Raw genomic sequence first — 24,386 nt, forward strand, 5'->3', positions numbered from 1 at the left:
ATGCTGCAGCAAGAGTGCTGACAGGGACTAGAAAGAGAGAGCAGATTTCTCCTGTTTTGGCTTCCTGTTAAGTCCAGAATTCAAAATCCTGCTCCTCACATACAAGGTCTTAAATAATCAGGCCCCATCTTATCTTAATGACCTTGTAGTACCATATCACCCTATTAGAGCACTTCGCTCTCGCTCTGCAGGCCTACTTGTTGTTCCTAGAGTATTTAAAAGTAGAATGGGAGGCAGAGCCTTCAGTTTTCAGGCCCCTCTTCTGTGGAACCAGCTTCCAGTTTGGATTCAGGAGACAGACACTATCTCTACTTTCAAGATTAGGCTTCAAACTTTCCTTTTTGCTAAAGCATATAGTTAGGGCTGGACCAGGTGACCCTGAATCCTCCCTTAGTTATGCTGTAATAGACGTAGGCTGCCGGGGGATTCCCATGATGCACTGGTGTTTCTGCTTCACTCACTATGTATTAACAGACCTCTCTGCATTGAATCATATCTATTATTAATCTCTGTCTCTCTTCCACAGCATGTCTTTATCCTGTCTTCCTTCTCTTACCCCAACCAATCACAGCAGATGGCCCCGCCCCTCCCTGAGCCTGGTTCTGCTGGAGGTTTCTTCCTGTTAAAAGGGAGTTTTTCCTTCCCACTGTCGCCAAAGTGCTTGTTCATAGGGGGTCATGTGATTGTTGGGTTTTTCTCTGTATCTATGAAGCGCCTTGAGGCGACTTTTGTTGTGATTTGGCGCTATATAAATAAAATTGAATTGAATCTCCACCGAAGTTATTACGCACAGTCCACTACTTCTCTTTCATTCAAACTGCCGTTGCATCAACTGGGATTTTTTTTAAACAACTGACTGCAAAGCGTGAAGATTAAAGACAAATATGTCAGAACTAACAGTTACTAAAAATAATTCCAAGCAAAATGTGATAAAAAAAAATTCATGAAGAACATTATTTTTAAAAGTGATTTCAAATCGCCCCGTGAATATTCAACAGTTCTTACAAAGAGAGAGAATGACGGAAACCCACATTAGCGTCTTAGAGTGACAGTCATCATGTCTGCCACAGCTGGCACTTTCATCTGCGAGGTAATAATTTAAAAGTCTCTGTGTTCTTCAGTGAAATGCTTGTGACTGTGAATATGTGAGAAAGGGTGAGTCTGTCAGAAAGACCGAGAGTGCAAGACCTGCATATAGCAAACAGCGAGACCTGTGAGGAAAGGGATCCAACCATGCATGCTGAACACTCTCTGTCATAAACTATCCAAAAGGCTCTGTCTTACCTCTGCTTTTGATTGTGCACAACAGCACAATCCTCCAAATCATCTTTTTGGTGGTGAATGCTCACTGCATTCTCACAAAGGATAAATACTCGCTTTGCTAATCTCTTTGCCAATTCATAAAACACAAAAGTAATGAAGCCACTTTATTATCCAAGCACAAAAAGGTGTTTATTTATCAAATGCTTGATATTCTGATTGGTCTGGTGGGTTTGGATACAAAATGTTCTGTTTGACTGTGATAAAGCAAACAATAGATGGGTCTTCAGCTCCTGGCAGTATCTCATGTGCTTATATACAGTTATGTGGCATTTTATAATATAACATGTTAGAAGTGTTTTTATTTATAATCTTCAAACAAATTAGTAAACAATGATTTAAAGTGAATGTTATGAAATGTAAAAGAAGCAGCACATATCATAAGTAGAAATACTAGAATATAGTCAAACTGCATTTCAGTAAAGTACTTGAGTACTTTCTATCACTGATGCATCGTAAGACTAAATGACTCTAGCCCAAAGCCATTTGAGATGGGCTAGTGAGGGTCCAGACATAGTTTGGAGGGCGGTACCATCACATGACCTCCCTGTGGACACGCCCCCATTGATCAGGACAAAAGCCAAAACTTTTCAGGGGTGACTGTGTAACACCTGTGACTTATAACATAATTCCTTAGATGGGATCATGGGATACTGAATAAAAATGCGGAAAAATCTAATATTCCTCAATGATTTTAGGATAGTTTCCTTTATATGCCTAATCTTACTCATACTAAACTAATTACCACAGCTGCAGCCCCCCACGCTTCCCCCTGCACACAAGCTATTATAGTCCACCAAAGCAGCGCAGGATGATGATTGGCGGGGCAGATTAACGTGACTGGCAGCGGCTACAAACATGCCCAGCGGCGTGCCGTCACCACCCACACTCGGGCAGCCATTCGCCCTGTTCTCCTACCCAGTGTCAGGTCTGCTACTGTTTACATGTCAGACTCTATTTACTCAGCGTGGCCTTGCAGTCTGTTTGCAGTGGATCAGGAAAATTTCCTGTCTTACAGCCTCAAACTCTGCATAACAGGATTCAACAAGTGTTTCTGATGAGGCACAAGGGCCTGTACACCTGTAGCTCAGACAGAGAGTGACAAAAAGTTAAGAAGCTACATCACAATCAACATGTGTCACCTCTCACAGTGATAAGAAAACAGTTAAAGAGACATGCAAATGCAGATCTGTTGTGCAAGTGACTCTCAAACACCCTTTTTTTTGGCATCACAGAACTAACAAGCCAGCACGCAAGGGGTTACTGAACATTAAGGGTTCACGGTCGAGCAGGTTTCTGAAATCAATCAGTTTCACGGACCGGACACATCTCAATGAAAACAGGCCGTGGTGATGAGCAATGATGTTGCCATGACAACAGGAAGGCTGAGCGTGCAGCCTGGCTTCGGTATCTTCAGGCGTGCGGCAGGCGGCACCCAGACGGTTTGGGTTTTTAACCTTTTAAGTGGCAGAAAGCAAGCTGCGGTTTCAGATGGGATCATGGAAAAATGGGGGCTGTGGGCGTGGGTGGATGGGTGAGGCGTTTGTGAAGAATTGGGGGTGTGGGGTGTCGGTGGGGGGCACAACAAAGTCAGGCATCATTTAAAACTGTGCCTCAAAGCATACACAGGGGAAATGGAAAAGCTAGTGGGTGGGCTGTTTTGTTCTGTTTTGTTCTTTTTTTTTGTTACCCTCCTAATCCAGCCATGGCCAACTACAGAGACATGAGAGGGACAAACAAACAGGTTAACACAAATACACACAGAGACACACAACCAAAATACATTCACTTTTCCTTTTCAGAATCATAATCAACCAGAAATGTTCAGACTTCCTACTATTAGAGACACACACACACACCAGTGGACATGCTGACAGTCACTCTTAAAACACACTGCATGCAGATTAAAGAGACAGCACTGAGAGTGAGAAGAGAACAGGATGGCTACAACAATAGAAACAGTGTGGGGAGCTCAGAGAAACACGCCTGCTACCACTGACTGCTGGCACATGAACACTCGCATACGAGCTGGTTAAAGGAACAGCTCAGACTTTGGGATTTGAGCTTACCTGCAGAGACAAACACATGAAAGGCTTTCTGACAGCTATAGACGGCTGATCTGACACAGAGCTATGCCCTGGTGCCACTCATTCTGCTGTTAATGAAGCTGTCATGTGGAGAATTGCCACACTCGTTGTGATATCATTGTAAACAAATGATCTTGTGCAAGACAAAACTATAGCATCTGAAAATGTACCTCTTTACCTTACAATATAAAACACCTTGAGGGAACTATTGTGTATGAATGTGAGAGTGAATGAATAGTGGCATTATAAAGCGCTTTGGGTGCCTTGAAAAGCGCTATATAAATCCAATCCATTATTATTATTATTATTATTGTTGGGATTTGGCGCTATATAAATAAAACTGAATAGAACTGAATCTATCAGCTAAACATCGAGCAATTTACCCTTAAATTTGTAGCACTGTTTGCAAGGTGGATGTTTTGGTCGGTCCATTTGTGAAATAGTGCATTTATTATGGGGCATGCTTTTACAGCATTTGCCATCTGCGAGCATTAAAGACTGAATGATCGGAAAGAACTTTTGCTCGGTGAGCAATCACAAATTTTTTCCAAAATATCTCCCCAGTGGCTTATCCAGTCTTTAAGTGTCATTAGCCGTGCCTGAGCCCAAACTCTGCTTCAGGTCCCAAAGTAAAACAAACACTGCGGCATCACTGAAAGTCGTCTAAATTCTTTCATCTGTAATAGAATGATCAGCGTTCTGCTCTACCAGGTGTAACAATTAAGTTTAACATCCAGGCATCCATGAAAACAGAATTTAGTAAATTTAACGGAGTTAGAAGTTAGCAGGAAGTTAGCTCGCTAGTTTCCACCTAAGCATGATATTGCATGTTCTGACTGAAAGATTTCTGAAAAAATTCAAACGTACAGCTCTGCTATCACTTCCAACATAAATGAAAAATGGCCTGTATTTGTAAAGCATGGAGACATAAAACTAAACAGCAGTGACGTTTGTAGGGTCACTGAAGTTGAGCTAGCTGGTATATAATGATGTGCTACGTGATCGCTAGCTATGCTAACAGAGGGATGTTAGCATAACATTAACTGTGAAGCTGGAGGATGAACGCTAACTTTTTTCCACTCGATAAAAGTTAACATGAAGGTTCCTGATGGTTAGAGACAAATGCAATCGCATGGCAGGATGCTGTAAACGGACCAGACTTCAGTCAGGAGAACAACTGAGATAATCCATCCACAATTGACTATGTGCACGTTAGCATATGCTACTTCCGGTGCAGAAACTCCTGTGGGGAGCTTTGTTTCCGGTGTCCTATTCGCGCCTGGTTTACGGTCCAAAACAAGTTAAGCAAATGAATGAATCAAGCGGCGATTTACATTTCTATAGATGTCTCGGGCATTTACCCAATATATCTGTAAATGATGTTCATCGACTTGTCGATATTTTTCCCCCGCGCCTCAGAGCAAAAGAGAAAAGGGATTCAAATGTTATATTTCTCAGCTGTCCCTCATTTATCGCGGGTGTTATGTTCTAAAAATAACCAGCGATAGGTGAAATCAAGTAGGTCACACTGCTAACGATCGATGCAGCGATTCTGTACTGTACAGGAGAGACGTCACGGAGGAGATCGTCTGCAGCGATCAGGACACAATGTGACGTAAAAAAAAAGCATGCAAACTTGCACTAAAAAATCTGTGAAACAGCGAGGTGAAAGGTGAACCGCGTTATAGCGAGGGACCGCTGTAATTTTGAAGGTAAGTCACAACATACCCTTCGTAAATACTAATGTATAGAAACCGTTACCAGCAATCATTCATTTTTTGTGTGGCTTTTTTCACGGTTTGTTAACATGCTGTGTAGGTGTGTACTTGACTAGCTGATCTCGACATAATGGGGAAACATCTGGTTTGACTATTCTTCACCTGTAGTTTGAATGCTGAACATTTGCCTGTTTAAATCATAAGACCAGTCACTACACAGAGATGTGCTTCTGAATGTGGACGATGTGTCTTCTGCTGCAGTGATGCAGTTCTGCTTGTGCTGAGTGATGTAAACAGCTGATCGATCTAAACGCTTTAAACGTCAAAATTGATCATTATATTTGTTATGACACAGCAGCGGTGAGTTTTCCCACCTCTGCTCTTTGTAACTTAACGCCATCTTTCCGTTTTCGAGTTTTGGACATGATTGTGGAGGATATCTTCGCAGTAGCGATTGACCGCAAAGTAAAGCTACCGGAAATGCACAACCCCACATCTGGTCTCAAACCAGGAAGTTAGCATTGTCTCGTGCACAGGGTCAATACGAGGTTAGTCATTCATATACTGCTGCATGGGCTGGGCTGTAGTTGCATCGTAAGGGCTTACAAACTGAGCTTTAAAAACGGAGAGAGGCCGACAGTGATCACCGACTGTTTTTAGGGGCTTTTTGAGATTAAATAGAACAAGATACAAAGCACTAAAACATGTTAAAAACACAACAGCCTTAATAAACTCTGAGTAGTTTGGACCCAGAAGCAGGGTTCATACGTCATCACTTAAAGCCCAGATAGTTCTTTTATCACTCTTTCACAGATCCAGTATTACCTTTAGTTACTTTCAGTACTGAATATATAATAGGTCACCCTAGCGGACTCGGGGTTTAGGGAACATCTCTAAGTTTGTGTCTGTAGAGGGACAATCAGAAATTAAAACGTATTTGTTCAATAAAAAAAAAAGGACTGAGATTTTTTGAGATTATTAAGGAAAGCACAACAGTTTTGAAGGTCATATCATATGAACACACAGTTCAACATAATTGAATATAATTTGCATTTTCTATCAGTTTTCCTGTTTTTGTCACAAGACGATGATACTGCACACTAGAGAGGTCAGTTACTTCCAAGAGCACAAAACTCAATAACATCTACAAATGTAAGGGCATAAAATTAGGTAAAGCAGATATGCTCCTGTGACAGGGTTCACCTCTGTGGTTTCAGTGACTGTGATCAGAAACAATCCCAGTTCACATCCAGCTGTTGCTTCTTCATCCAGCTTGCTCATTGAAATGCAGTGTAGAGGTCTGAGGTCAGTGTTATAACTAGAGATGGACCGATCCGATATTACGTATCGGTATCGGTCCGATACTGACGTAAATTACTGGATCGGATATCGGAGAGAAATAAAAAATGTAATCCGATCCATTAAATATCAAAAAAGCATCTCACAAAAGTTGCGACACGGCGTAACTCGGCTCATAACCGTAGCATGTCGGAGCAGTGTGCTCACCTGATAGAGCAGCTGTGAGTATTTGTAGCCTCGCTACCAAACCAGCATTTCATCTCCGATGAAGTTACCCCAGAGAGAAGTAAAGCAAGTGTGTAAGTTCATCTCTGAATGTTTGTAAAGCATTCCAGCGTTAAGCTTAACAAGCGATATGGAGCGACTGCGTCTTCTTGCTGCTACTTCAATCATGAAACTGCTTAATGATCAGCTGATCAGCTTTTCCGTCGTGAGTCCGTCTCTCTTGTTTGTTTATTGCTCACTTCGCGCCAGAAAGAGGAAACCAGCGGCTGAACAACAGCAAAACGTTTAAGCTTGATAAGCTGTTGTTAGAATTTATTTTATATTACTTTCTACACCAGGATCTTTTTCTACGCAGCTGACGTAACTGTGCAGGGGCGATCTAGCAAAGCTTAGCCAATGGTCAATGGTAACTTTATTGTCCCTAACGGGAAATTGATTTGCAGTATGTCCGTACAAACAAACAAACAGACAACCAACACGTCACCTCACCAAGAGCCCTGTGTACAGGAGCTGCATGCAAAAAGATATTTTGTTAAAAGGGTTGGCGTAATAAGCAAATGCTTCAGCCAATACCTTTTGATTAGCCTTGTCTCATGCTTTCTTGCTTGGTGGTAGATCTTTGTTCTGTTTTCACTGAGATATTTGAATGCTAATCAATAAAAATCAAATCAAATAATATAATATAAGCCTGATAAAACAACCTAGATTTTTCATCAAAAAAGCACAATGTGCAATGGCAACAACACTCATGGTTTAGTGTTATTAACTATGATAATAGCACTAGGTACAAAAGACAGTCTATGTCTCTTTGTCTTCACTGCAGGCACTTTATAACGACGACCTGATGGAAGCAGTTGAAAATCATTAAAGAGAGGGTGATCTGAACACAACAGGACAGAGGCTGCCTTGCTCAGCACCGGCCTGTTATAAAAGTCCACAAGCTGGACCTGAGACCTCCCTGAAATCTTGACAGACACTTTAACCAGGTTGTTAAGTCTGGTCTTATTATTCAGGGACATATTACCGTACCAAGCAATGATGTGTAATTGTTTGAGAGTAGCACTGACTCCAAACAACCGTCAGGATTGCCAATAATAAAACCATGCGAAATAAAAAACCCATCTTCATTAAAAGAAGTTCCACAAAGCACAAGCCGATGCTATAGGATTTCCTCAGGCAAAAAAAAAAAAAAAAGATAAAATAAAATAAAGGAATAAAAGAATGAAATAAAAAAAGTAAAAACACTGACAGACAAAGACAACCTGCTGGTCGCCGCAAGAGCAGCGCCCTCTCCTCCTGACTGAGGCCTGGGACGACTGCCACCGGGAGCCGGGGGGGCCGATAGGGCATTAACAGGGAAAAGGGGGCACAAAGACATACTTTTCTTTCTTATTCTCATTTAAAATGTCGAGCTTTTAATAAATAATTATCTGAATCTTACACCCAAAGTTTTAATCTGATGTAAAATGTATAGAAGTCAATTACTGTATATAGTAACTGTTAAGTCTAATATACCCTAGTAAGCTATAGTACTTTTTCCTTTGGGAAGGTACCATCTGTGCAGTCTGCAGTTCTGTTGAAGAAAGATGTTGAATCTATTTAATTATTCTTGAAAAATTATTTATTTCTGTGCATTTTTTTTCACACTGCATCAAATTAAAGTTGATTACGTTGATTAAGCATCATGGGGTGGAGGGTGGTTCCCTATTTCTTTTTGCTGGGAGTTGGAACCCTATTAGTTAGGTTGCTTAATATTTCTGCTAAGTACTCTTTAAAATACCAGAATAGGGAGAATGGTGCAGGTTTAAGTTTATTAGATTGATCAGTATTGCTGAACTATGAAATATTTTGGGTGCAGTGTATTTTTTACATACAGGTATAACAGAATAGCTTTAGTGTTGTTGTTTATTTAAACTTGAGTATGAACTTATACAAAATGCAGCAAGATATTAAAAAAACTATTTTATTGATTAAAAAACACTATATCAGATTCATATCGGTATCAGCAGATATCCAAATTTATGATATCGGTATCGGACATAAAAAAGTGGTATCGTGCCATCTCTAGTTATAACTCACATTATTGACATGTTCCCTGGATATAAAGAAAGTGTTCGGTTGTTAGCTGTGCACTTCGTTTGGCCAAAGCTACCCCCTGAAAATCCTTACAACATCACGCCGTGCACGGCACCCTGCACAGAGGTGAACCCTGTCGCAGGATGGATTTCAGCTTGTCTTTGATTTATGGGTCCCTGAACACAGTGAGTTAGAAAGAAAACTGGGACTGCAGCAGATCACAACCCTGAGACGTTTTACAACTTCCTCAGCAGGTAATATTTATCACATACAACTACAAAAGGAAAAATATGTGGAAATCATCTACTGCTGTATATATCTGTGAAGGTTCTCAGTCATCCAGGTCATCGTAGTCAAAGGAGCTTGCAAAGAAAAGCGTCTGGACTTCTTTAAGTTGCTTGAAGACGTTTCACCTCTCATCCGAGAAGCTTCTTCAGTTCTAAGGTCAAATGGTGGAGAGTCCCAGATATAAACCTAGTGGGAGTTTCCCCCCACAGAGGGACAAAAGGACCCCTGATGATCCTCTAATCGCCTGAGCCAAGGTGTGAAACTGGGTGTGGGCCCCAATCAGCCAGAGTTTCAGGCATAGCTGGACTGGCCATCGGGCATACCGGGCATTTGCCCGGTGGGCTGCTGGCGATTTTTTGTTTTTATGGGCCGATCGATTTTTTTTTTTTTTTGGAAGGGTATAAATAATGAAAGGTGTTGGATTGGCCAATTGGTCATGATCGACTCTGGGCTGGACCAATTACAGCCGAGGAGGTCGGCTGCACCCTCCCCCTTGTTTAGCAATCTTATAGACGAACTAAAGAAAATGGAGAACAAAATGGAAAGGAGGTGCAGAAAAAATTAGGGCCAAAAAGAAACAAGCCCTTCAGGCAGATGCTGCCAAATGTGTAAAAATAACTGAATTGTTTGGCGGTAGCTATGGCATAGCTTCCACAGATTTAGCAACATCAGCAAGTGGTGGAGGCCAGCAGGTGGATAAGGGAAAGGGGAGGCAAGAGGAGGAGAGACCCGAGGCGGCCGCCGGTCATAGTGGCAGAGGAACTGAACTTCAGGTAAGAAGTTATGACCTGCTGTCTGTCTGTGTCAGATATAAACCAAGTTTAGTTGTAGTTTGTTTTCGTTGTGCTGACTTTTTACAGTCGCTTAGAATAACTGGTACTGCGTACTAGCTAGCATGACGGAGTTTAAATACTGCTGGGCGGGTGCTATGAAGTTACTGATAGTACATTTTATTTTATGCTTAAGGTTAGTTTCTCAAACTCCTCAAAATCTTAACAAATTGTGCCAATCCTTACATGTTGCACCAGCTGATTTATCATCTAAAGTGGAGAAGTCCGTGACAGAGGAGACAGAAGAGCAGCAGAGAGAGAGATGGAGATGGAGAGATGACTTTATGTCATCCGTGAGGGATGCATTTGACATATGTTTCACATATTATAGCCCAACAAGTTACTTATAGCAATTTAAATACGAGCAATCAGTTTTTGGCAAATACCGGCTATTACAGTTAATAATACAACAGCTTCTTGCCATTTTTTGTGTTTCTTTTTATCGCTGTGTAACTGAGTTCAATTGAAAGCCTGCATGCGCTAGTACCTCTTGCCACAAGTTCCCAGAATCCTTTGCGGTTTTACCCCTGAATGACGTCACATTTTTGGTGGGCCGGTCTCTAGTCAAAATGCCCGGGCCGACTTTTTGTCCCAGTCCAGCCCTGGTTTCAGGTGAGCTCATTGTGAAACCTGGCCCCACCTTATCATGCAAATTCCTGAGATCAGATGGCCCAGGATGTGAGTGGGCGTCTGGACTTCTTGAAGTCCAGACGCTTTTCTTTCCAAGCTCCTTAGACTACTGCTGTATATGCTTACAGAGTCAGAACTTTGGTTCTTAAACCCTGTTCACTGCAGTGTAGTTGCATTAGAAGATCTTTATGTTCAAAGGAACAAGTGACTTTTAACTGTAGTTTTTTGAGAAATAACCACCTGCAGGTGAAAACAACTCGTTCCTCTGCTGTCTAAACTCGTTCTAGCGCAGCACAGCCAAAATGCTGGATGGCTGTTGAGTCAAATGCACTCATTCTTTCTGTGTTTACTCAGTTTGTAACAATTGCTAGCAAAGGGACTATACTTCTTGTTAACCCTGCGATACAGATGCATTAGCCATATGTAACCAATGCTGTACAGCAGGCTGGGTTCTTAGTGGTGGATCACTGAAAATTACACTGGAAATGAGCTTTGATTAGATTTATGTCATAATAGATTGTGATTACCTGACCTGAATATTACGATCCTTATACACAGACTAATGCCCCACACTGCTGATTACAGTGAGCCTGAAGCTCAGGGCTGATGCTAGCTGGCTGTACCTGACAACACTGCTTTGACGATGGGGAGCTCTGCATATGTAAGGACACAGTGTAGAGTAATAGTAATGTGGCGGGACTTGAAGTTACGTTTACAGGTTTCCTAACTAAAAACTGTAACAGCTGTAACATAAATAATCTCCAAATGAATGTAAGAAGAGCTGAAATTTTGCGTTAGGTTAATGCACACGTGTAATGTGACAGTGAGTCTGACAGACACCACCGGGACTTTCAGTCCAACGAGAGGAACTTCACCGTTAGCAGTAAATCTCACAAAATTAAGGAAAAGTTGTTTTTCATATATATAATTAAATTCCTGTTGGTCTGTGGTGGATCGTCGTACACGAGGCTGACATCTGATGTTTTTCATGCGCTATGAGATAATCATCAAAATGAAAACAGAAAACAGAACATTTAAAGTTTTCTTGTTTCTATTAAATGACATAAACCAAATCAAACAGGATCCAGTCGCGTCTCATCTTCCTGCTGTTAAAGAGCACTTCACTGTTAACGCTGTCCCCGCTGTGGTGTCAGGGCTGGAGGTGAACTCAAACGACATGCTTCCTTTCCTTGGAGGATCATTTCCCTTCCTTCTCTCCTTAACACCTTGTCAGGGAGTAGATTAATGCCCTGAGGGGGTTCTTTCAGGCACACACCGAACACTTGTGTAAGAGTTGAATTATCAGGTTAATCATACGCCAGCTGGTCTTTAATGCTACAGGAGTGCTTTAAACAAGAAGAAAAAGGCTGCAATTATCACATCACAGTGAGGGAATGTGATTCTCATGGAGACAATAAAGGTTTGAAGGCGCTCGTAGAAGCAGATGCTTCTCTATTGTACTGGTGGCAGGAAAATATGGTTGGTTAGTGTTGCTACAGGAAGACAGACGTATGCGTGTTGTAAACACGAGCATTCATCTCCATCTACTCCGTCCTGCTACTAAAGCGACGTGGAGACTAACTCAATATTTACCTCTTACACGTCTGCTCCTTCCTCTGTCAGCAGGGTAATCGCCAAGAAACACTTCCAAGAAATTAGCAGCCACGTCTGGAGGAACAAAAGGCTGGAAAGATTGAATTTTGTCCCCATCAGTTAGAGTTTCCATTTACAGATTAATGATGTGAAATAAATCCAAGCTCAAATTTGTGTGGGAACGTCAGCCTTTTCACACACAGGAAAAATTCCCTGCCGTCATCCTCGCTCAAAGTCTGTTGATGGACTGAAAGAGGAGGACAAGCGATCTGGGGTGAGGTCACCTGCCCACCCACACACTCTCATCCTGCCCAGCACCTCCACTTTGGTAAAATTATAGAGTCAGACTCTGAAATGACGAGTGAAAGGACATTTACATTTCCTGCTGATCTTTGAGGACTCCTCTGACCTGAGAACATGGGCTCGTAGCAATTCCACGAGTGAACAAATTTACACTGATATTCTGGCTTTTCTGCAATTTTTCACAGTTTTCAGAACTGGAACAATTCTTATCTCACCACAGAATTATGATAGAATTAGCGTATCAGTACAACATAATTAAGAAATGTATGTTTGCCTTATCACCTGCTGTTACGGCAAACTTTGTCTGATGAGTTGTTGTGCGAGGCAACAACTCTGCTTTCTTTATTTAAACATCAGCCTCATGGTGGTCCTGCAGACGCTGAAGAGGAGGAATGATATAATGGTGAAAACGGACTCTGCTGTTCTCTTTTTAGATGGATGAGCTGCTGCGTGAAGAAGGCAGAGCCTGATTCAGCTTACTGATGAAAGGAAAAGCAAACGCTCAAACATACTGAGGGGAAATTTATCAATGAGCAGGATGTGTGGTGAATATATAACAGCAGCTCTTATTGTTCTGTACAGACGCGGTACGATAAATGCTCGAAGCACAGAAATCTACTTTGTGCTTACATGTTTTCACCAAAAAAGATAAAAGCATATTTTCCCTCAGCTGTAGGTTATATCTAGCCTAATATCAGCCTGTGGGCGGAGCATTTGTGCCTGACTTACGGACGCCTTCAGAGCCTCCGAGGATTATGGGTGAAAAAGCTAAAGAGCTGTACTGGATGCAACAATCGTGCCGTGGTGAGGATATTCAGTTTCCAAGTGGCACTGCAGGAGCCTTCACCACCTTTCTATTGGCCGATCTTCTCTGAGATGATTTTGTCCCCGGTTTAAAGACCAGTGGTTGTTGACATTTTGGATATTATATATGCTGTAAAAACTTACAAATGTGGGAAAACCAACTTCAGAAAGAAATAAAAACAATATCAGCTAACAGATATTCAAGTCCATCCAACCTCTCCAGGGTGGCGGGTGCTGGAGCCTATCCCGGCTAGCTCAGGGCGCGAGGCGACAGGTGGCCAGCCTGTCACAAGGCTGAGACACAACCACTCACAGCTGTGGGGATTCAAACCCAGGACGTTCTTGTTGCTGTGCTTACTGCGCTGCCTGTATTTTTTCAAAATGTATTTATTTTAAATAATGCTAAGAGAAATATTAATCTTGTACTAACATCAAGATCACAGTGTGTTGAAACAAATAGTTTTATTAAATCCACAGATGGATGATCAAGTAGTGCCGCTGGTGTCGCAGAGAGAAACAAGCTGGCATCAGAGCTTTGACACAGCAGCTGCAGCAACAATGGACACCAAGACAAAATGCTCTTTTTGAAAGGCTGATGAAGGAGGTGTGAGGAGTGGCGCTGGCATTGCAAAATATCACAATACTGTCAAGCAGAACTCTGATTCACGTCCACAGTGGGAGCCTCGTTTTAGCACTGCGTTTTTTTATTTATGTTTCTTTTTCATTCACTGTGGTTACAACAAACAGCTCCATTACAACAAAGTGGACCTAATTTATCATGCCTTTTTCTATACATAATATATGCATGTAACAGTAACAATATACTGTTACTGTAAAAGCTTCGTTTCAGACAGTTTTCTTCTCTATCTGTGGCTCTCTGATGTCAAACACATCCGATATGATTGATGTAGTCTTCTCATGATAGTACTATCTGCCTTACATTTATGAGACAGCGAATCAGAAGACAGTTAGTTAAAAATGTCAGACAGTGCATGAGCAGAGAGACTGCACAGAGTCCCAGCACGACATAAACAAGGTTTCATTTGAACTGTAAATTATGCCAGGTCACTCAGGTACGAGTGGAGGAAGAATAATGTGATACTGGCACGTTCCTTTAACCACGCACAGTGAAACATGATGCCGTTCATTTCTATGTGACAGATTTGAGCCCTGGTTTGTATATATATCATAAATGTGGCCTCAGCTATGAGCACTTCAGGAGCTCTTCCAGCCCCCCTGACCTCTAACCACACCCTGAACAGTGATGTCAGGTCAGATGTTCGTTGCCCTGACACTTAGATCAAACCTCGCCAGAGCGCTTTGTTCCTGCGTCGCTGTCTTTGTGTTTAATTACCCTTCAAATCACCTACATCACTCAAACCTGTGCAGCAGCAGCATGCTGTCTGAGACATCCTGAAGACTGTGAGGCATCATTTCCATTTACACAACATGACATCACAACTTGCTCATATTCCCTCTTACAGCACATCAATCAGCCAATGAGGGAACAATTTGCCCCAGAATATACCAGCAGCCTGAGGCGAGCTTACCACAGCTCCTGCTCTGAAAGCAGACAGGCAGCTGTTCCAGATGTGGACTTCTGCAGAGAGACTGAATGAACTATTCCCAAACTTTTGCTGATTGATTTATAACACCTGAGGGCAGCGTGTGCTTGTCTGGGTTGGTTCTAACATCTTGGTGTTGCACATTCAGTAAACAACAAGCCTCGTGAGCCGGGTGGTTAAATCCTTTGATTTCACATTGTGCTCGAGTCTAAAATAACTAAAAGATGAGCAGAAAGGAAAGATGAAGATGCCACATGTGGCCTATAAGTTGACATCACTATTATTCCCAGCACGAGGCACTGCTCTAATTTTAGAAAAGATGAAAGTCCCACACATTTCTTTGGAGCAGTGCTGAGATGCAGTTTATTAGAAAAGGCTGGCTGTGATCTAAATAGTGTCAGTGATGGAGTGATATTTCCCAAGCTGGGGCCGATAAACAGGAAGCACTGAGAGACAGATACAGGATACAACACTGCTGCTATGAATATCCACCCTGACGGTGTTGGCACCTTGTTTGATCATGACTGGAAAAATCTGCTTATTTTTAAAGTGGCATAATTAAATCTGGAAATCAGCAGGACTCGCTATAAAGCAATGGGTTCTTCCTATTCACAGTAAAGCTTTGGTTGCAAAGAAAACACTTCAGGAGCGCAACGCTCACATTTTGGGGGAGGTGGACAAGTTTCGAGACAACTTGCCAACTTGTGAATTTGACTCATGCAGTGAAACTGTGGAGCTACCCTTAACAGCGTGAGCTGCTGTTTGTTTCTGTGAATGAAAGGCAAAGAGTTAGCAGAGTGGAGCTCATTGTGTGTTTTGGAGAGCCTCAGACGCAGCGGTGCGCTCTTACCCTCGCCGCCCTGGATGAGTAGGGGTCCTCGAACAGATTCCAGATTACCGGCTGCCACTTCCTCCACAGGCTGATATTCCCGTCGGCAGCCACGTCCTCGATGCCGAGTCTCTTCCCTATCTCGTCGTCCTCGTCTCCGTTGTCCACGTTGAGCTCGAACACGTCCAGAGCCTCCTCCGCGTCCCGGTGCTGTCGGTATGTCATCCAACAGCAGGGCTCCACGTCCGTCTCATCGATGCCCCAAAAGGAGAGCTCCTCCTCGAACAGCGGTCCGCACACATCCGCCGGGCAGTGAAGCTTGCCGGTGCGGTAGTAGTTGAGCACGTAGGCGAAGACGCCCGGGTGACGGTCGAAGAAGTACTCGTTGGTCCGCGCGTTGTACTCGATGAAGCCGGGGACTTGTTGCAGCTGATCCAGCACGGAGTCGATGTCCGAATCGGAGGCGAGCAGGGCCAGTCGCGTCCCCGGCAGCGTCTTTAAGGTGGTTTTGTAGGTCTCGTGCCTCGTCCCCCCGACGTTGAGGATTATCCTCTCGTTGTCGTCAAACTTGCCCATCGCTCTGTATCAGACATGACTTGATGAAAGCGGGGGAAGTTGGCGAGTGCAGTCTGAAGGTTTAACAGCGAGCCTGACGCGCACACACCCACAGCCCTGTTCACAAAAGCTCCGGGATTTTGGCCGCCGTGCGCAGCATCTCCGATTTCACTCACCCGTCGCTGTCGTATCTTTTGGGGGGGGCGAGGAGGACATCCATCTTTTGTTGACGGATATTTCACAGAGACATAAGGAGTCTGTTTGTATCCCGCTATCTGTTCAGTCGGCCGGTCGGTCAGTGCTGGGAGTGATGAATGATCTCAGCCGGTGGCTCCAAACAGACTGAGCTCCTCATGCCGTTGCGCGTCTCCGGCGTCCAAGACGCACAGCCGCTCGTCATCGTCGGGCTCGTTACTTAAAATGTGTAACGTGTCGACACCTTACATATTATCACATGATTAAAGTCACCCATTGTGGCACCGCCTCACTCTTTGCTTCAGAAAATCAGGACGTTGATCTGCGCCCGTCTTCCGTGCCGTCACGGTTTGGACTCGATCAAAGAATCTGAAGAGGAAATTTCCACCCAGGAAAGAAAAAGAGCCTCCAGGAGGCTCCAGTTTCAGCACAGATCGCACAGCTCGCTGTGAGTGATGGTTTAAATACTCCCATCTACGAGGACTTCATGTGTGTTCATGCAGAGGCAACACCACAGAGACACCTGTTGTAAAGGTTTGCCTATAAATGTGTGCAGATGAATGAAATACTGACCTTAAAGAAGACATCTGTCCTCCTGACAGCACATCACACGCACAGTAGCGAAAACACGTGACGCGTGTTTTAAACAATAAAGTAAGTATTAGTTTAGTCATAACGCTCAACTAAACAGGAGAATAACAGGGGCCGACACACAGACAGTAATCATGTAACCAGGGCACCGATTAAAGCTTTAGTGCGTAAAGGGCAGGCTGGGACGGAGGAGCTGATCCGTCCTCTGCCACCACAAAACCAAAACTGTGTTAACAGTGGCAGAAGAAGCAACAACAGCTGTCTCTGCATTGTACAGGTGGTGCATTACAAAATCTAGCTGGACAGAGACAATTATGGCTCAGATACTGAATAAAACCTGCATAGAAAGTGTTTGTTTACAGCAGCACTTAGTATGTTTGTAAATGAAAAGCCAAAGTAAAGACTTCACATTTATATCACACAAAGGAGCATTTTTATGTTTTTTTTACAAAGGACAAGAAAATCTTTGCACAATCCCGACGAAGAAACAAAGTGACCAGCGAGAAAACTGAAGGCAGTAACTTCCTTTCACAATCAGCTTAATAGGTGTCATAAAAATTGGGTTCTGTTTTTTTAATATACATTTTAAAGTGCAAATCATACTTGACAACATTCAGTGACATACAGTTATAATATAAAATTCATATTCTATAATCGTCTGGGATAACTGTGGTTGCAGATGAGCCAGTATCGTGCAACTCTGCATGTAGTTTTCTTTACTCTGATATAAAACTCTGTGTAGCATTTTCCTTTACTACTGTTATGTTTTTGATGTATTCTTTATTTATTGATGAAAGCAAACGAGGCCCTGCAGAGCTGTCTCAGACTCACCAGTCTGAGCATCCTTCCATGTCAAAACCAACACACAGAACTGGTTACCACTGCAGCTGTGTATCTGTGTGACCGATGTATCCGTTCCCATCTTCAACCTTTGAAAAAAGGAACCTCAAAGGCCTGAGACCTAACCACAGCAGCCCACTTTACTCAGGCTGCCATCGAGTCTCAGATGCGTGGAGTGGTAACATCAGTAGTACAACTTGTAACAAAAGTACCATAAAGTACTTCATGGTGTGAACAGAAGTCATAGCAGCAGTTCAAATATAAGCTGTATATGTACTTTAGTGTCAAGGTAAAGTGTTGCTTATTCACAAATTATTTGTGATGTTTTTGCATCAGGTGGCAAACGTCAGTGACAAAACCAAGAACTTTCCTTTTCCTCAGTGAAACTCATTTAACAGCATTTGCGTGGTTTTCAGCCAGCAGGTTTTACAGCTGAGACGCTGCCAACCAGAGTGCACGAGCAGGAAACAGTGACATCTCTCAGCAATCCAAGCACAGCTCAATCAACAAGTAGACACAGCAGCTGATCTGTCTGTAATTACATGCATCATTATTCCCTGACGTACGGCTGTTCAGTGAAACTCTGAGTAACCGAGTTACTCTCCCTCTTCATCACATCTATAAAATCTGGGATCAGAATGAAACACAGAGTATTTTAGTGGGGCTGATGTTGGTCTCTCATTTGGTCTTGGTTAGCTTCTAACTGCACTGGCCGATAGAGAGGGAGGAAGTGGAGCGAACAGAGCTCCAACAGAGCTCTTTACGAACCCCTGTGAATGATCCCCACAGCAGCAAAACATTCAGCACACTGTAGCACATCAGTCAGACACAAACACCACAGGACAATCAGACACGTTTCACCCTTCATTTCTTTATATTGTTCTGGGAAAATTGAAATAGGCCCCACTCATCGTATAATTACTACTAATTACTTACTACTTCTACTTCTACATAGTACAGGATATTCCATAGTATACTATCAAATGTTTGCAAACCTCATTTCAGGATTATGTTACCTTCAAAATCAACTTAAATAGCTGGATGACCTAAGAATAATGAATTATGACAGATTTTAATGTAATGCACCAGTTTTAAGGTGGACTTGAATTTTCAATCCTAATCAAAGGGTTAATCATGTTGAACAACTTGTGAGGAGAGAATCACACTGCTTCTAGTCAAGGTGTTTGGAGGAGCGAAGTAGTAACTGTGTTTACTGTAAAGTGTTTTAATTCATGCAAACGATCATTTCTCAGCTCAAGGGGCTTTGCAAGATTTTCTCCCTTCTTTAGGCCTGACACTTATTTTTGTCCTCTACATTCCTCAACTTTCTTTAGGACACATTGCAGCAGTTTGGGAAACACTTTGCTACTTCTGTTTTTTGCCTGTCAGATTATGTAGTCTTTGATATTTTGCATAGATTTAAAAAAAAAAAGGGAGCAAATTATATTTTTGCAACAGGCTGCTAAAAACTAAGGTGCCCAATTTAAAATAGGTTCTTTTTATGTTGTAAACACAACTCTGGTTCATCTCTTGAGTTAGCTGTCTTTTTATATTTCAGTTATTCGGAGGTCAGTTTTAAGTAGTTCAACTACCAAAAACCAAACAAAGAATAATCCTCTGAAATGTTCAGGCACAAGGACTCAAAATGGGTGAAAAAGCAGCCAATGTCCAAAGGAAAACTTTGAAAGATTTGAGAACTACGGCTCAAGAAGACTGGCAAACAAAAAGAAATGCGGGGCACAGTACCGTACACCATATAGTGAATGTGGTTTTAGGACAGTGGGCGTCGGCTTTGCCTGGAATTCTTGTTGATCACCACCAGAGGTCGGATCAGGTCACGAACTCTTTCTGTCATAACGTTTCTCATTTTCCACAATGTGCCTTATCCCATTTCAATTAAACACAGGCGACTGAGTTCTGAATGTGGGGAGTTGAGACCCTTTAATGTTTTGCTAATGAGGCCGATCATCATATAATTTGAAGCGTCGGGCACAGCAGTGGGGTTCAGACAGTGCTTGCTGATGAACAGCCATCCCTGATGATGCAGGAAGCAAGCAGCATACAAAGCTGGAGTCTCCATCCCCTCCTTGCCAGTAATATCTTTACTAAAAATAGAGCAGCCAGATTGCTGATCTTTATCAGGAACTGGACAGTTAAAAAAACACAGGGTCCCTGGAAGGCCAGCGTCCTTCAGCTGCAGAATCCGACCTGCTCGGGGCTCGCCCCCCAGCCTCGGGGTATGGTTACAGTTTCTGTTTTCTAGCAAAGAAAATTAAAGAATTTGTTTTAATGTCTCATTTTTTCACCTGCTTTGAAAATAATCCCAGAGAGACATTTTTAAGGCAACAGCAGCAGGAAGTCTCGTCTCTGAAAACACAACACTGGAATATAAAAAGGACAGTAGCAACAGAAATGTAAAGCTGAACAGTTCATAGAATACAAAATAGCACAATGTGAGTTTCAAAGAAACGACGAGGGTCGCTGTGTCGTTGAACTGGCGCCACAAAGGCAGCGGTCCAGTCAGACAGAGAGCTTTCTGCCCTTTCACTCTGAACTTTCAGTGCTGTCTGCTGCGATCATATCTGATGAAGCGCAGCACCTCTGCCTCCATCCCAAAGCTCCGACAGCACCATCCTGCTGCCTTTGAACACATCCTGGGACCAAAAGAAAACGTCTCTGTCTGAAGCCTAAAATAGAAACACTGCCATTTCAAGTGGCGCTTCAAATGATGACAACAAAATGAAGCTTGCAAGCTTGTGTTATTTCTGATGTGACACGGTGACCTGCACCGCAGGAGTGCAAAATGATCTCAGCCAAAACACCGCATGCCGTTGTCATATATCTGCTTTAACTGGTACTCGTCTTTGAGCTTTTTTAAGGCTGAGAGACTCAGGAGAGACAGAAAGGAGGAAAAAGAAGCTGACAGTTAGTTTCTAGCATGAACACATTTCCTATAATCACCTTCAGTGCACTCTTTATGCAGATCCTCACTGCTTGCTGAACATCCGTACTGTGAGTCAGGCTCAGGTTGATGAAGTGTGTAAGTCTCTAATGTTTCTGTGACAAAAGGCAGAAATTTTCATTTGAAGCAGCGTGTCTCACAAACAACGTTATCTTTACCTTCAAAACAGCTTTTATCCTGGAGGCCAAAGAACAAATATACTAAATTCATTTTTTTATTTATACGTATTAATTTATGGTAATGGTAGCCAGCTTACAATTAACAGCAACTTGGGAGTCTGTATGGGAAACAGTCAGAGGTCAGTCATGCTGGAGTATTTCCTCTGTATTGTAGGAAACAGAGATGTGATCACAGGATGTAAATATGGTGAACCTAACGCTATCAGTAAGCGTGCGCGCTGCATGAAAACATAAACATCTGTCTTTACTACCAAGCAGTCACACATTCAATTATTCCCAGGTGCATTTAACTAGCAGTTAAAGGAACAGCATTAAATTATGTGGAAAAAATGAGGATGGGAGAAAAAAGCCAGAGACGCACAGCCGTCAGCTCAGGCGGTACAGAAGCACCAAAAACGAACACAGCAAGAGCGACGAGGACACAAAAACTTGAATGTTTTGGAGGCTAAATGGTAAATGGATGATTCATCTTTATATTTTCTAAACTCCCAAAGAGCTCACAGTGCATTTTATGATGTTTTATGACAACATGCTGGCGTCAGCTTGTTATGGTGTCACTGGGATGTAAGACACCGTATTGAAAAGATAAGACGTGGTTGTTCAGCTCTCTCCATGCCCTTTTATACCACATACTCGATCGTGGCTCAAGAGTTGGGAGTTCGCCTTGTAATCGGAAGGTTGCCGGTTCGAGCCCCGGCTTGGACAGTCTCGGTCGTTGTGTCCTTGGGCAAGACACTTCACCCGTTGCCTACTGGTGGTGGTCAGAGGGCCCGGTGGCGCCAGTGTCCGGCAGCCTCGCCTCTGTCAGTGCGCCCCAGGGTGGCTGTGGCTACATTGTAGCTTGCCATCACCAGTGTGTGAATGGGTGGATGACAGGTTGTGTAAAGCGCTTTGGGGTCCTTAGGGACTAGAAAAACGCTATACAAATACAGGCCATTTACCATTTACCATACTCAATACGGTTTAGTCAGTGTCCAGATGAAATACTTAGCCAACCTAGGTACTCATGTCCCCCAAGACCCAGAATATTGCTGTGAAGTTTGAAGATGATCCATAAAAGCGTGTGTGGTCTTAAATAATCAGGCCCCATCTTATCTTAATGACCTTGTAGTACCATATCACCCTATTAGAGCACTTCACTCTCACACTGCAGGCCTACTTGTTGTTCCTGGTGTATTTTAAACCCCCAACTGGTCGCAGCAGATGGCCCCGCCCCTCCCTGAGCCTGGTTCTGCTGGAGGTTTCTTCCTGTTAAAAGGACATCAGAGCTGAAATCGATTTCTTGAAATCTGTGGACACTAGACCGCTAACAAACGGATAAACCAAGAACAAAAATGACTGAAAGCAGAACCAACAGCCTCTAAGACAGCTGGAATAATAATAATAATATAATAAGCTGGAATAGTGGAACGCTGTAACATTATCGAAGGTGGAATTCGTTCCAGGTCAGATGTCGACACGTACAGTCAATTTTTCAAAGTTTGCAGTTTGGTGCAGTGTTGGGAAATAATGAAGCAAGACTACATCCACATGTACACAGGTAGTTTTTATAACAGGTGGTGATATGACCCTAATCGCTGGCCACTCAGAAGCCTCCGGACAATAACACAGTCTGATGTCAAAAAGGGGAAACAGGCGCACGGCTGGTTCCTTTGTCTGCATGTAAATGTAGAGACAGAGTTTCTGAAAAGCTTCAAAATTCTGTTTTCAGTGACCTAAAACACACTTAGCATGTGAACAAAAGGCTAGATAAAAAATCTGAATAGCTTCAGGTTACTTTGTGTTACATTTCATTATTCATTATGTAAAAGTAACAGGTTTTTAGTTGTTGTGTTTGATGTGATAACGGAACAATCAGAATTCACATGAGGCTGGAATATTGACTCGTCAGTTAGCTAAATTTTAATGCATTGCATATTAACTCAGTACTTTTTTTTCTTTCATGTTTTTGCTAACATGTAATATATAAGCTTGCATTACATCAGAACCACTAGCTGATCTCTGCACAGGGACCTAAACAGCCAGCTAAGCAAGAATTATTCATTACACTCCTTCACACAGCACAAAAGCAAAAATCCACTGTGTTAAAAACACACTTAACAAAAGTTCAACAAATGATGTCGATTATATCTTCAAATGAAGATAAGAAGACCTGACTGAAACATTTCAGTTCCACATACATCCACTTTATAAATGCTCTAACTGCTTTGAGAATGCTTTCAGTGTGATTAGAAGTCCAGCCCTGAAGGAAGCTGTGAGGGAATTAGTTCTGTGTACAGGTCGTGCTGTACTTTCAGCTTCTGTCTCACAACTGTGGAATGCAGTCATTAAAACACACACACACACACACACACACACACACACACACACACACACATTATCCTGCTAACCACGGGCTCTTGGATGGAATTAGGCAGAAATCCCAGTGGAAGAAAACTGAGCTGATTAAATGTTGCTTTCCTAATTGAGAGAGCCAGGCTAATTTGCAATGAATCCCAGACCTTTTTTTCTGTGTTTCATGGGAGGAAGCTATTAATAAACTTTGTTATGTTTAATTATAAGTTTGGATTAGAAGAGCAGGTTCGTATCACCAGGATGCTTCTGAGAAGGGTCCTAAAGAGGTCTGTTGTACTGGAACATTTATTGTTCCCCATGTAACTGTTTTCTGTTTGACTATCCATAAATAAATAGATCCTTTTTTAATGCATTAAATAAATAGAAACCTATGCACACCCAGTAAACAGTGCTGAGCCCTTTTGCTTTTGCTGTAATTATGTTCCTGTGGCGCCATCTGCAGGTAGTGCTTTGACATTTCGTCTGGAATGAACTCATTGATACTTGCTGACTGTGCGTCTGCATCTTTTACTATAATGGCTGAAACAATAACGTTTCATATTTCACTATGTAAGGTCTTTTCACCTGTTATTCCTCAAACCTGTGTGTCTGTGGTTGCAGCCATGTCCTCTCACTTCTGATCCACTTACCGTGTGTTCATAATCCTCTGTCACAGAGAGCTTAAACGATCCAGTGACTAAAATGGCAATGGGGTGGTTCTGATGTAACTCCACTCTTACCCACAAACACATTTAGTCTGATACAGTTTCCCTTATTTGGGAAGACGGGAGACGTACAGGAGTCTGTTCTTCCACGATGGTTCCTCCTCTTTCTTGGGTTTCTGCCCCCTGAGGTACCAGAGCAGAGTCACAAATTCTTTGGCACTCTTTGGTAATATTGTAGAAAATGTTAAACTTAATCATCATCTTGGCCTCCTCTGACAACCTGTTTGCTGTTGTCTGCTGCTGAAAGGCAGTGGGGAGAGGGGAGACTTGGGCAGTGCATTTATAGCAGCATATAATGTGTTTCTGGATACACTGCTGCTTTTTCAGCATTCAAATATTGATGGCTCCGTGTCAGAGCTGGCTATGAATTTAAGACGGATCAGGCCTTAACAAAAAAGTTATCAATAGTTCTTTTCAGGCTGCTCACTGGGGCTCACT

At 42.6% G+C, this 24,386-nt stretch overlaps 1 protein-coding gene across 2 annotated transcripts in view; it reads right to left on the reverse strand.

Moving 5' to 3' along the window:
- Positions 1-17,023, reverse strand: part of kcnc2 (potassium voltage-gated channel, Shaw-related subfamily, member 2) — a 123,716-nt gene extending 106,693 nt beyond the window's left edge. For both annotated transcript variants that reach the window (XM_026148176.2, XM_026148175.2), the window contains exon 1: positions 15,589-17,023. In XM_026148176.2, the coding sequence (XP_026003961.1) occupies positions 15,589-16,143 (555 nt within the window). In that variant the 5' untranslated portion in view covers positions 16,144-17,023. The remainder of the gene's footprint in view (positions 1-15,588) is intronic.
- Positions 17,024-24,386: the final 7,363 nt, after the last annotated feature.

Source organism: Astatotilapia calliptera, chromosome 17 (assembly GCF_964374335.1).
Source record: "Astatotilapia calliptera chromosome 17, fAstCal68.1, whole genome shotgun sequence".
NCBI lineage: Eukaryota > Metazoa > Chordata > Actinopteri > Cichliformes > Cichlidae > Astatotilapia > Astatotilapia calliptera.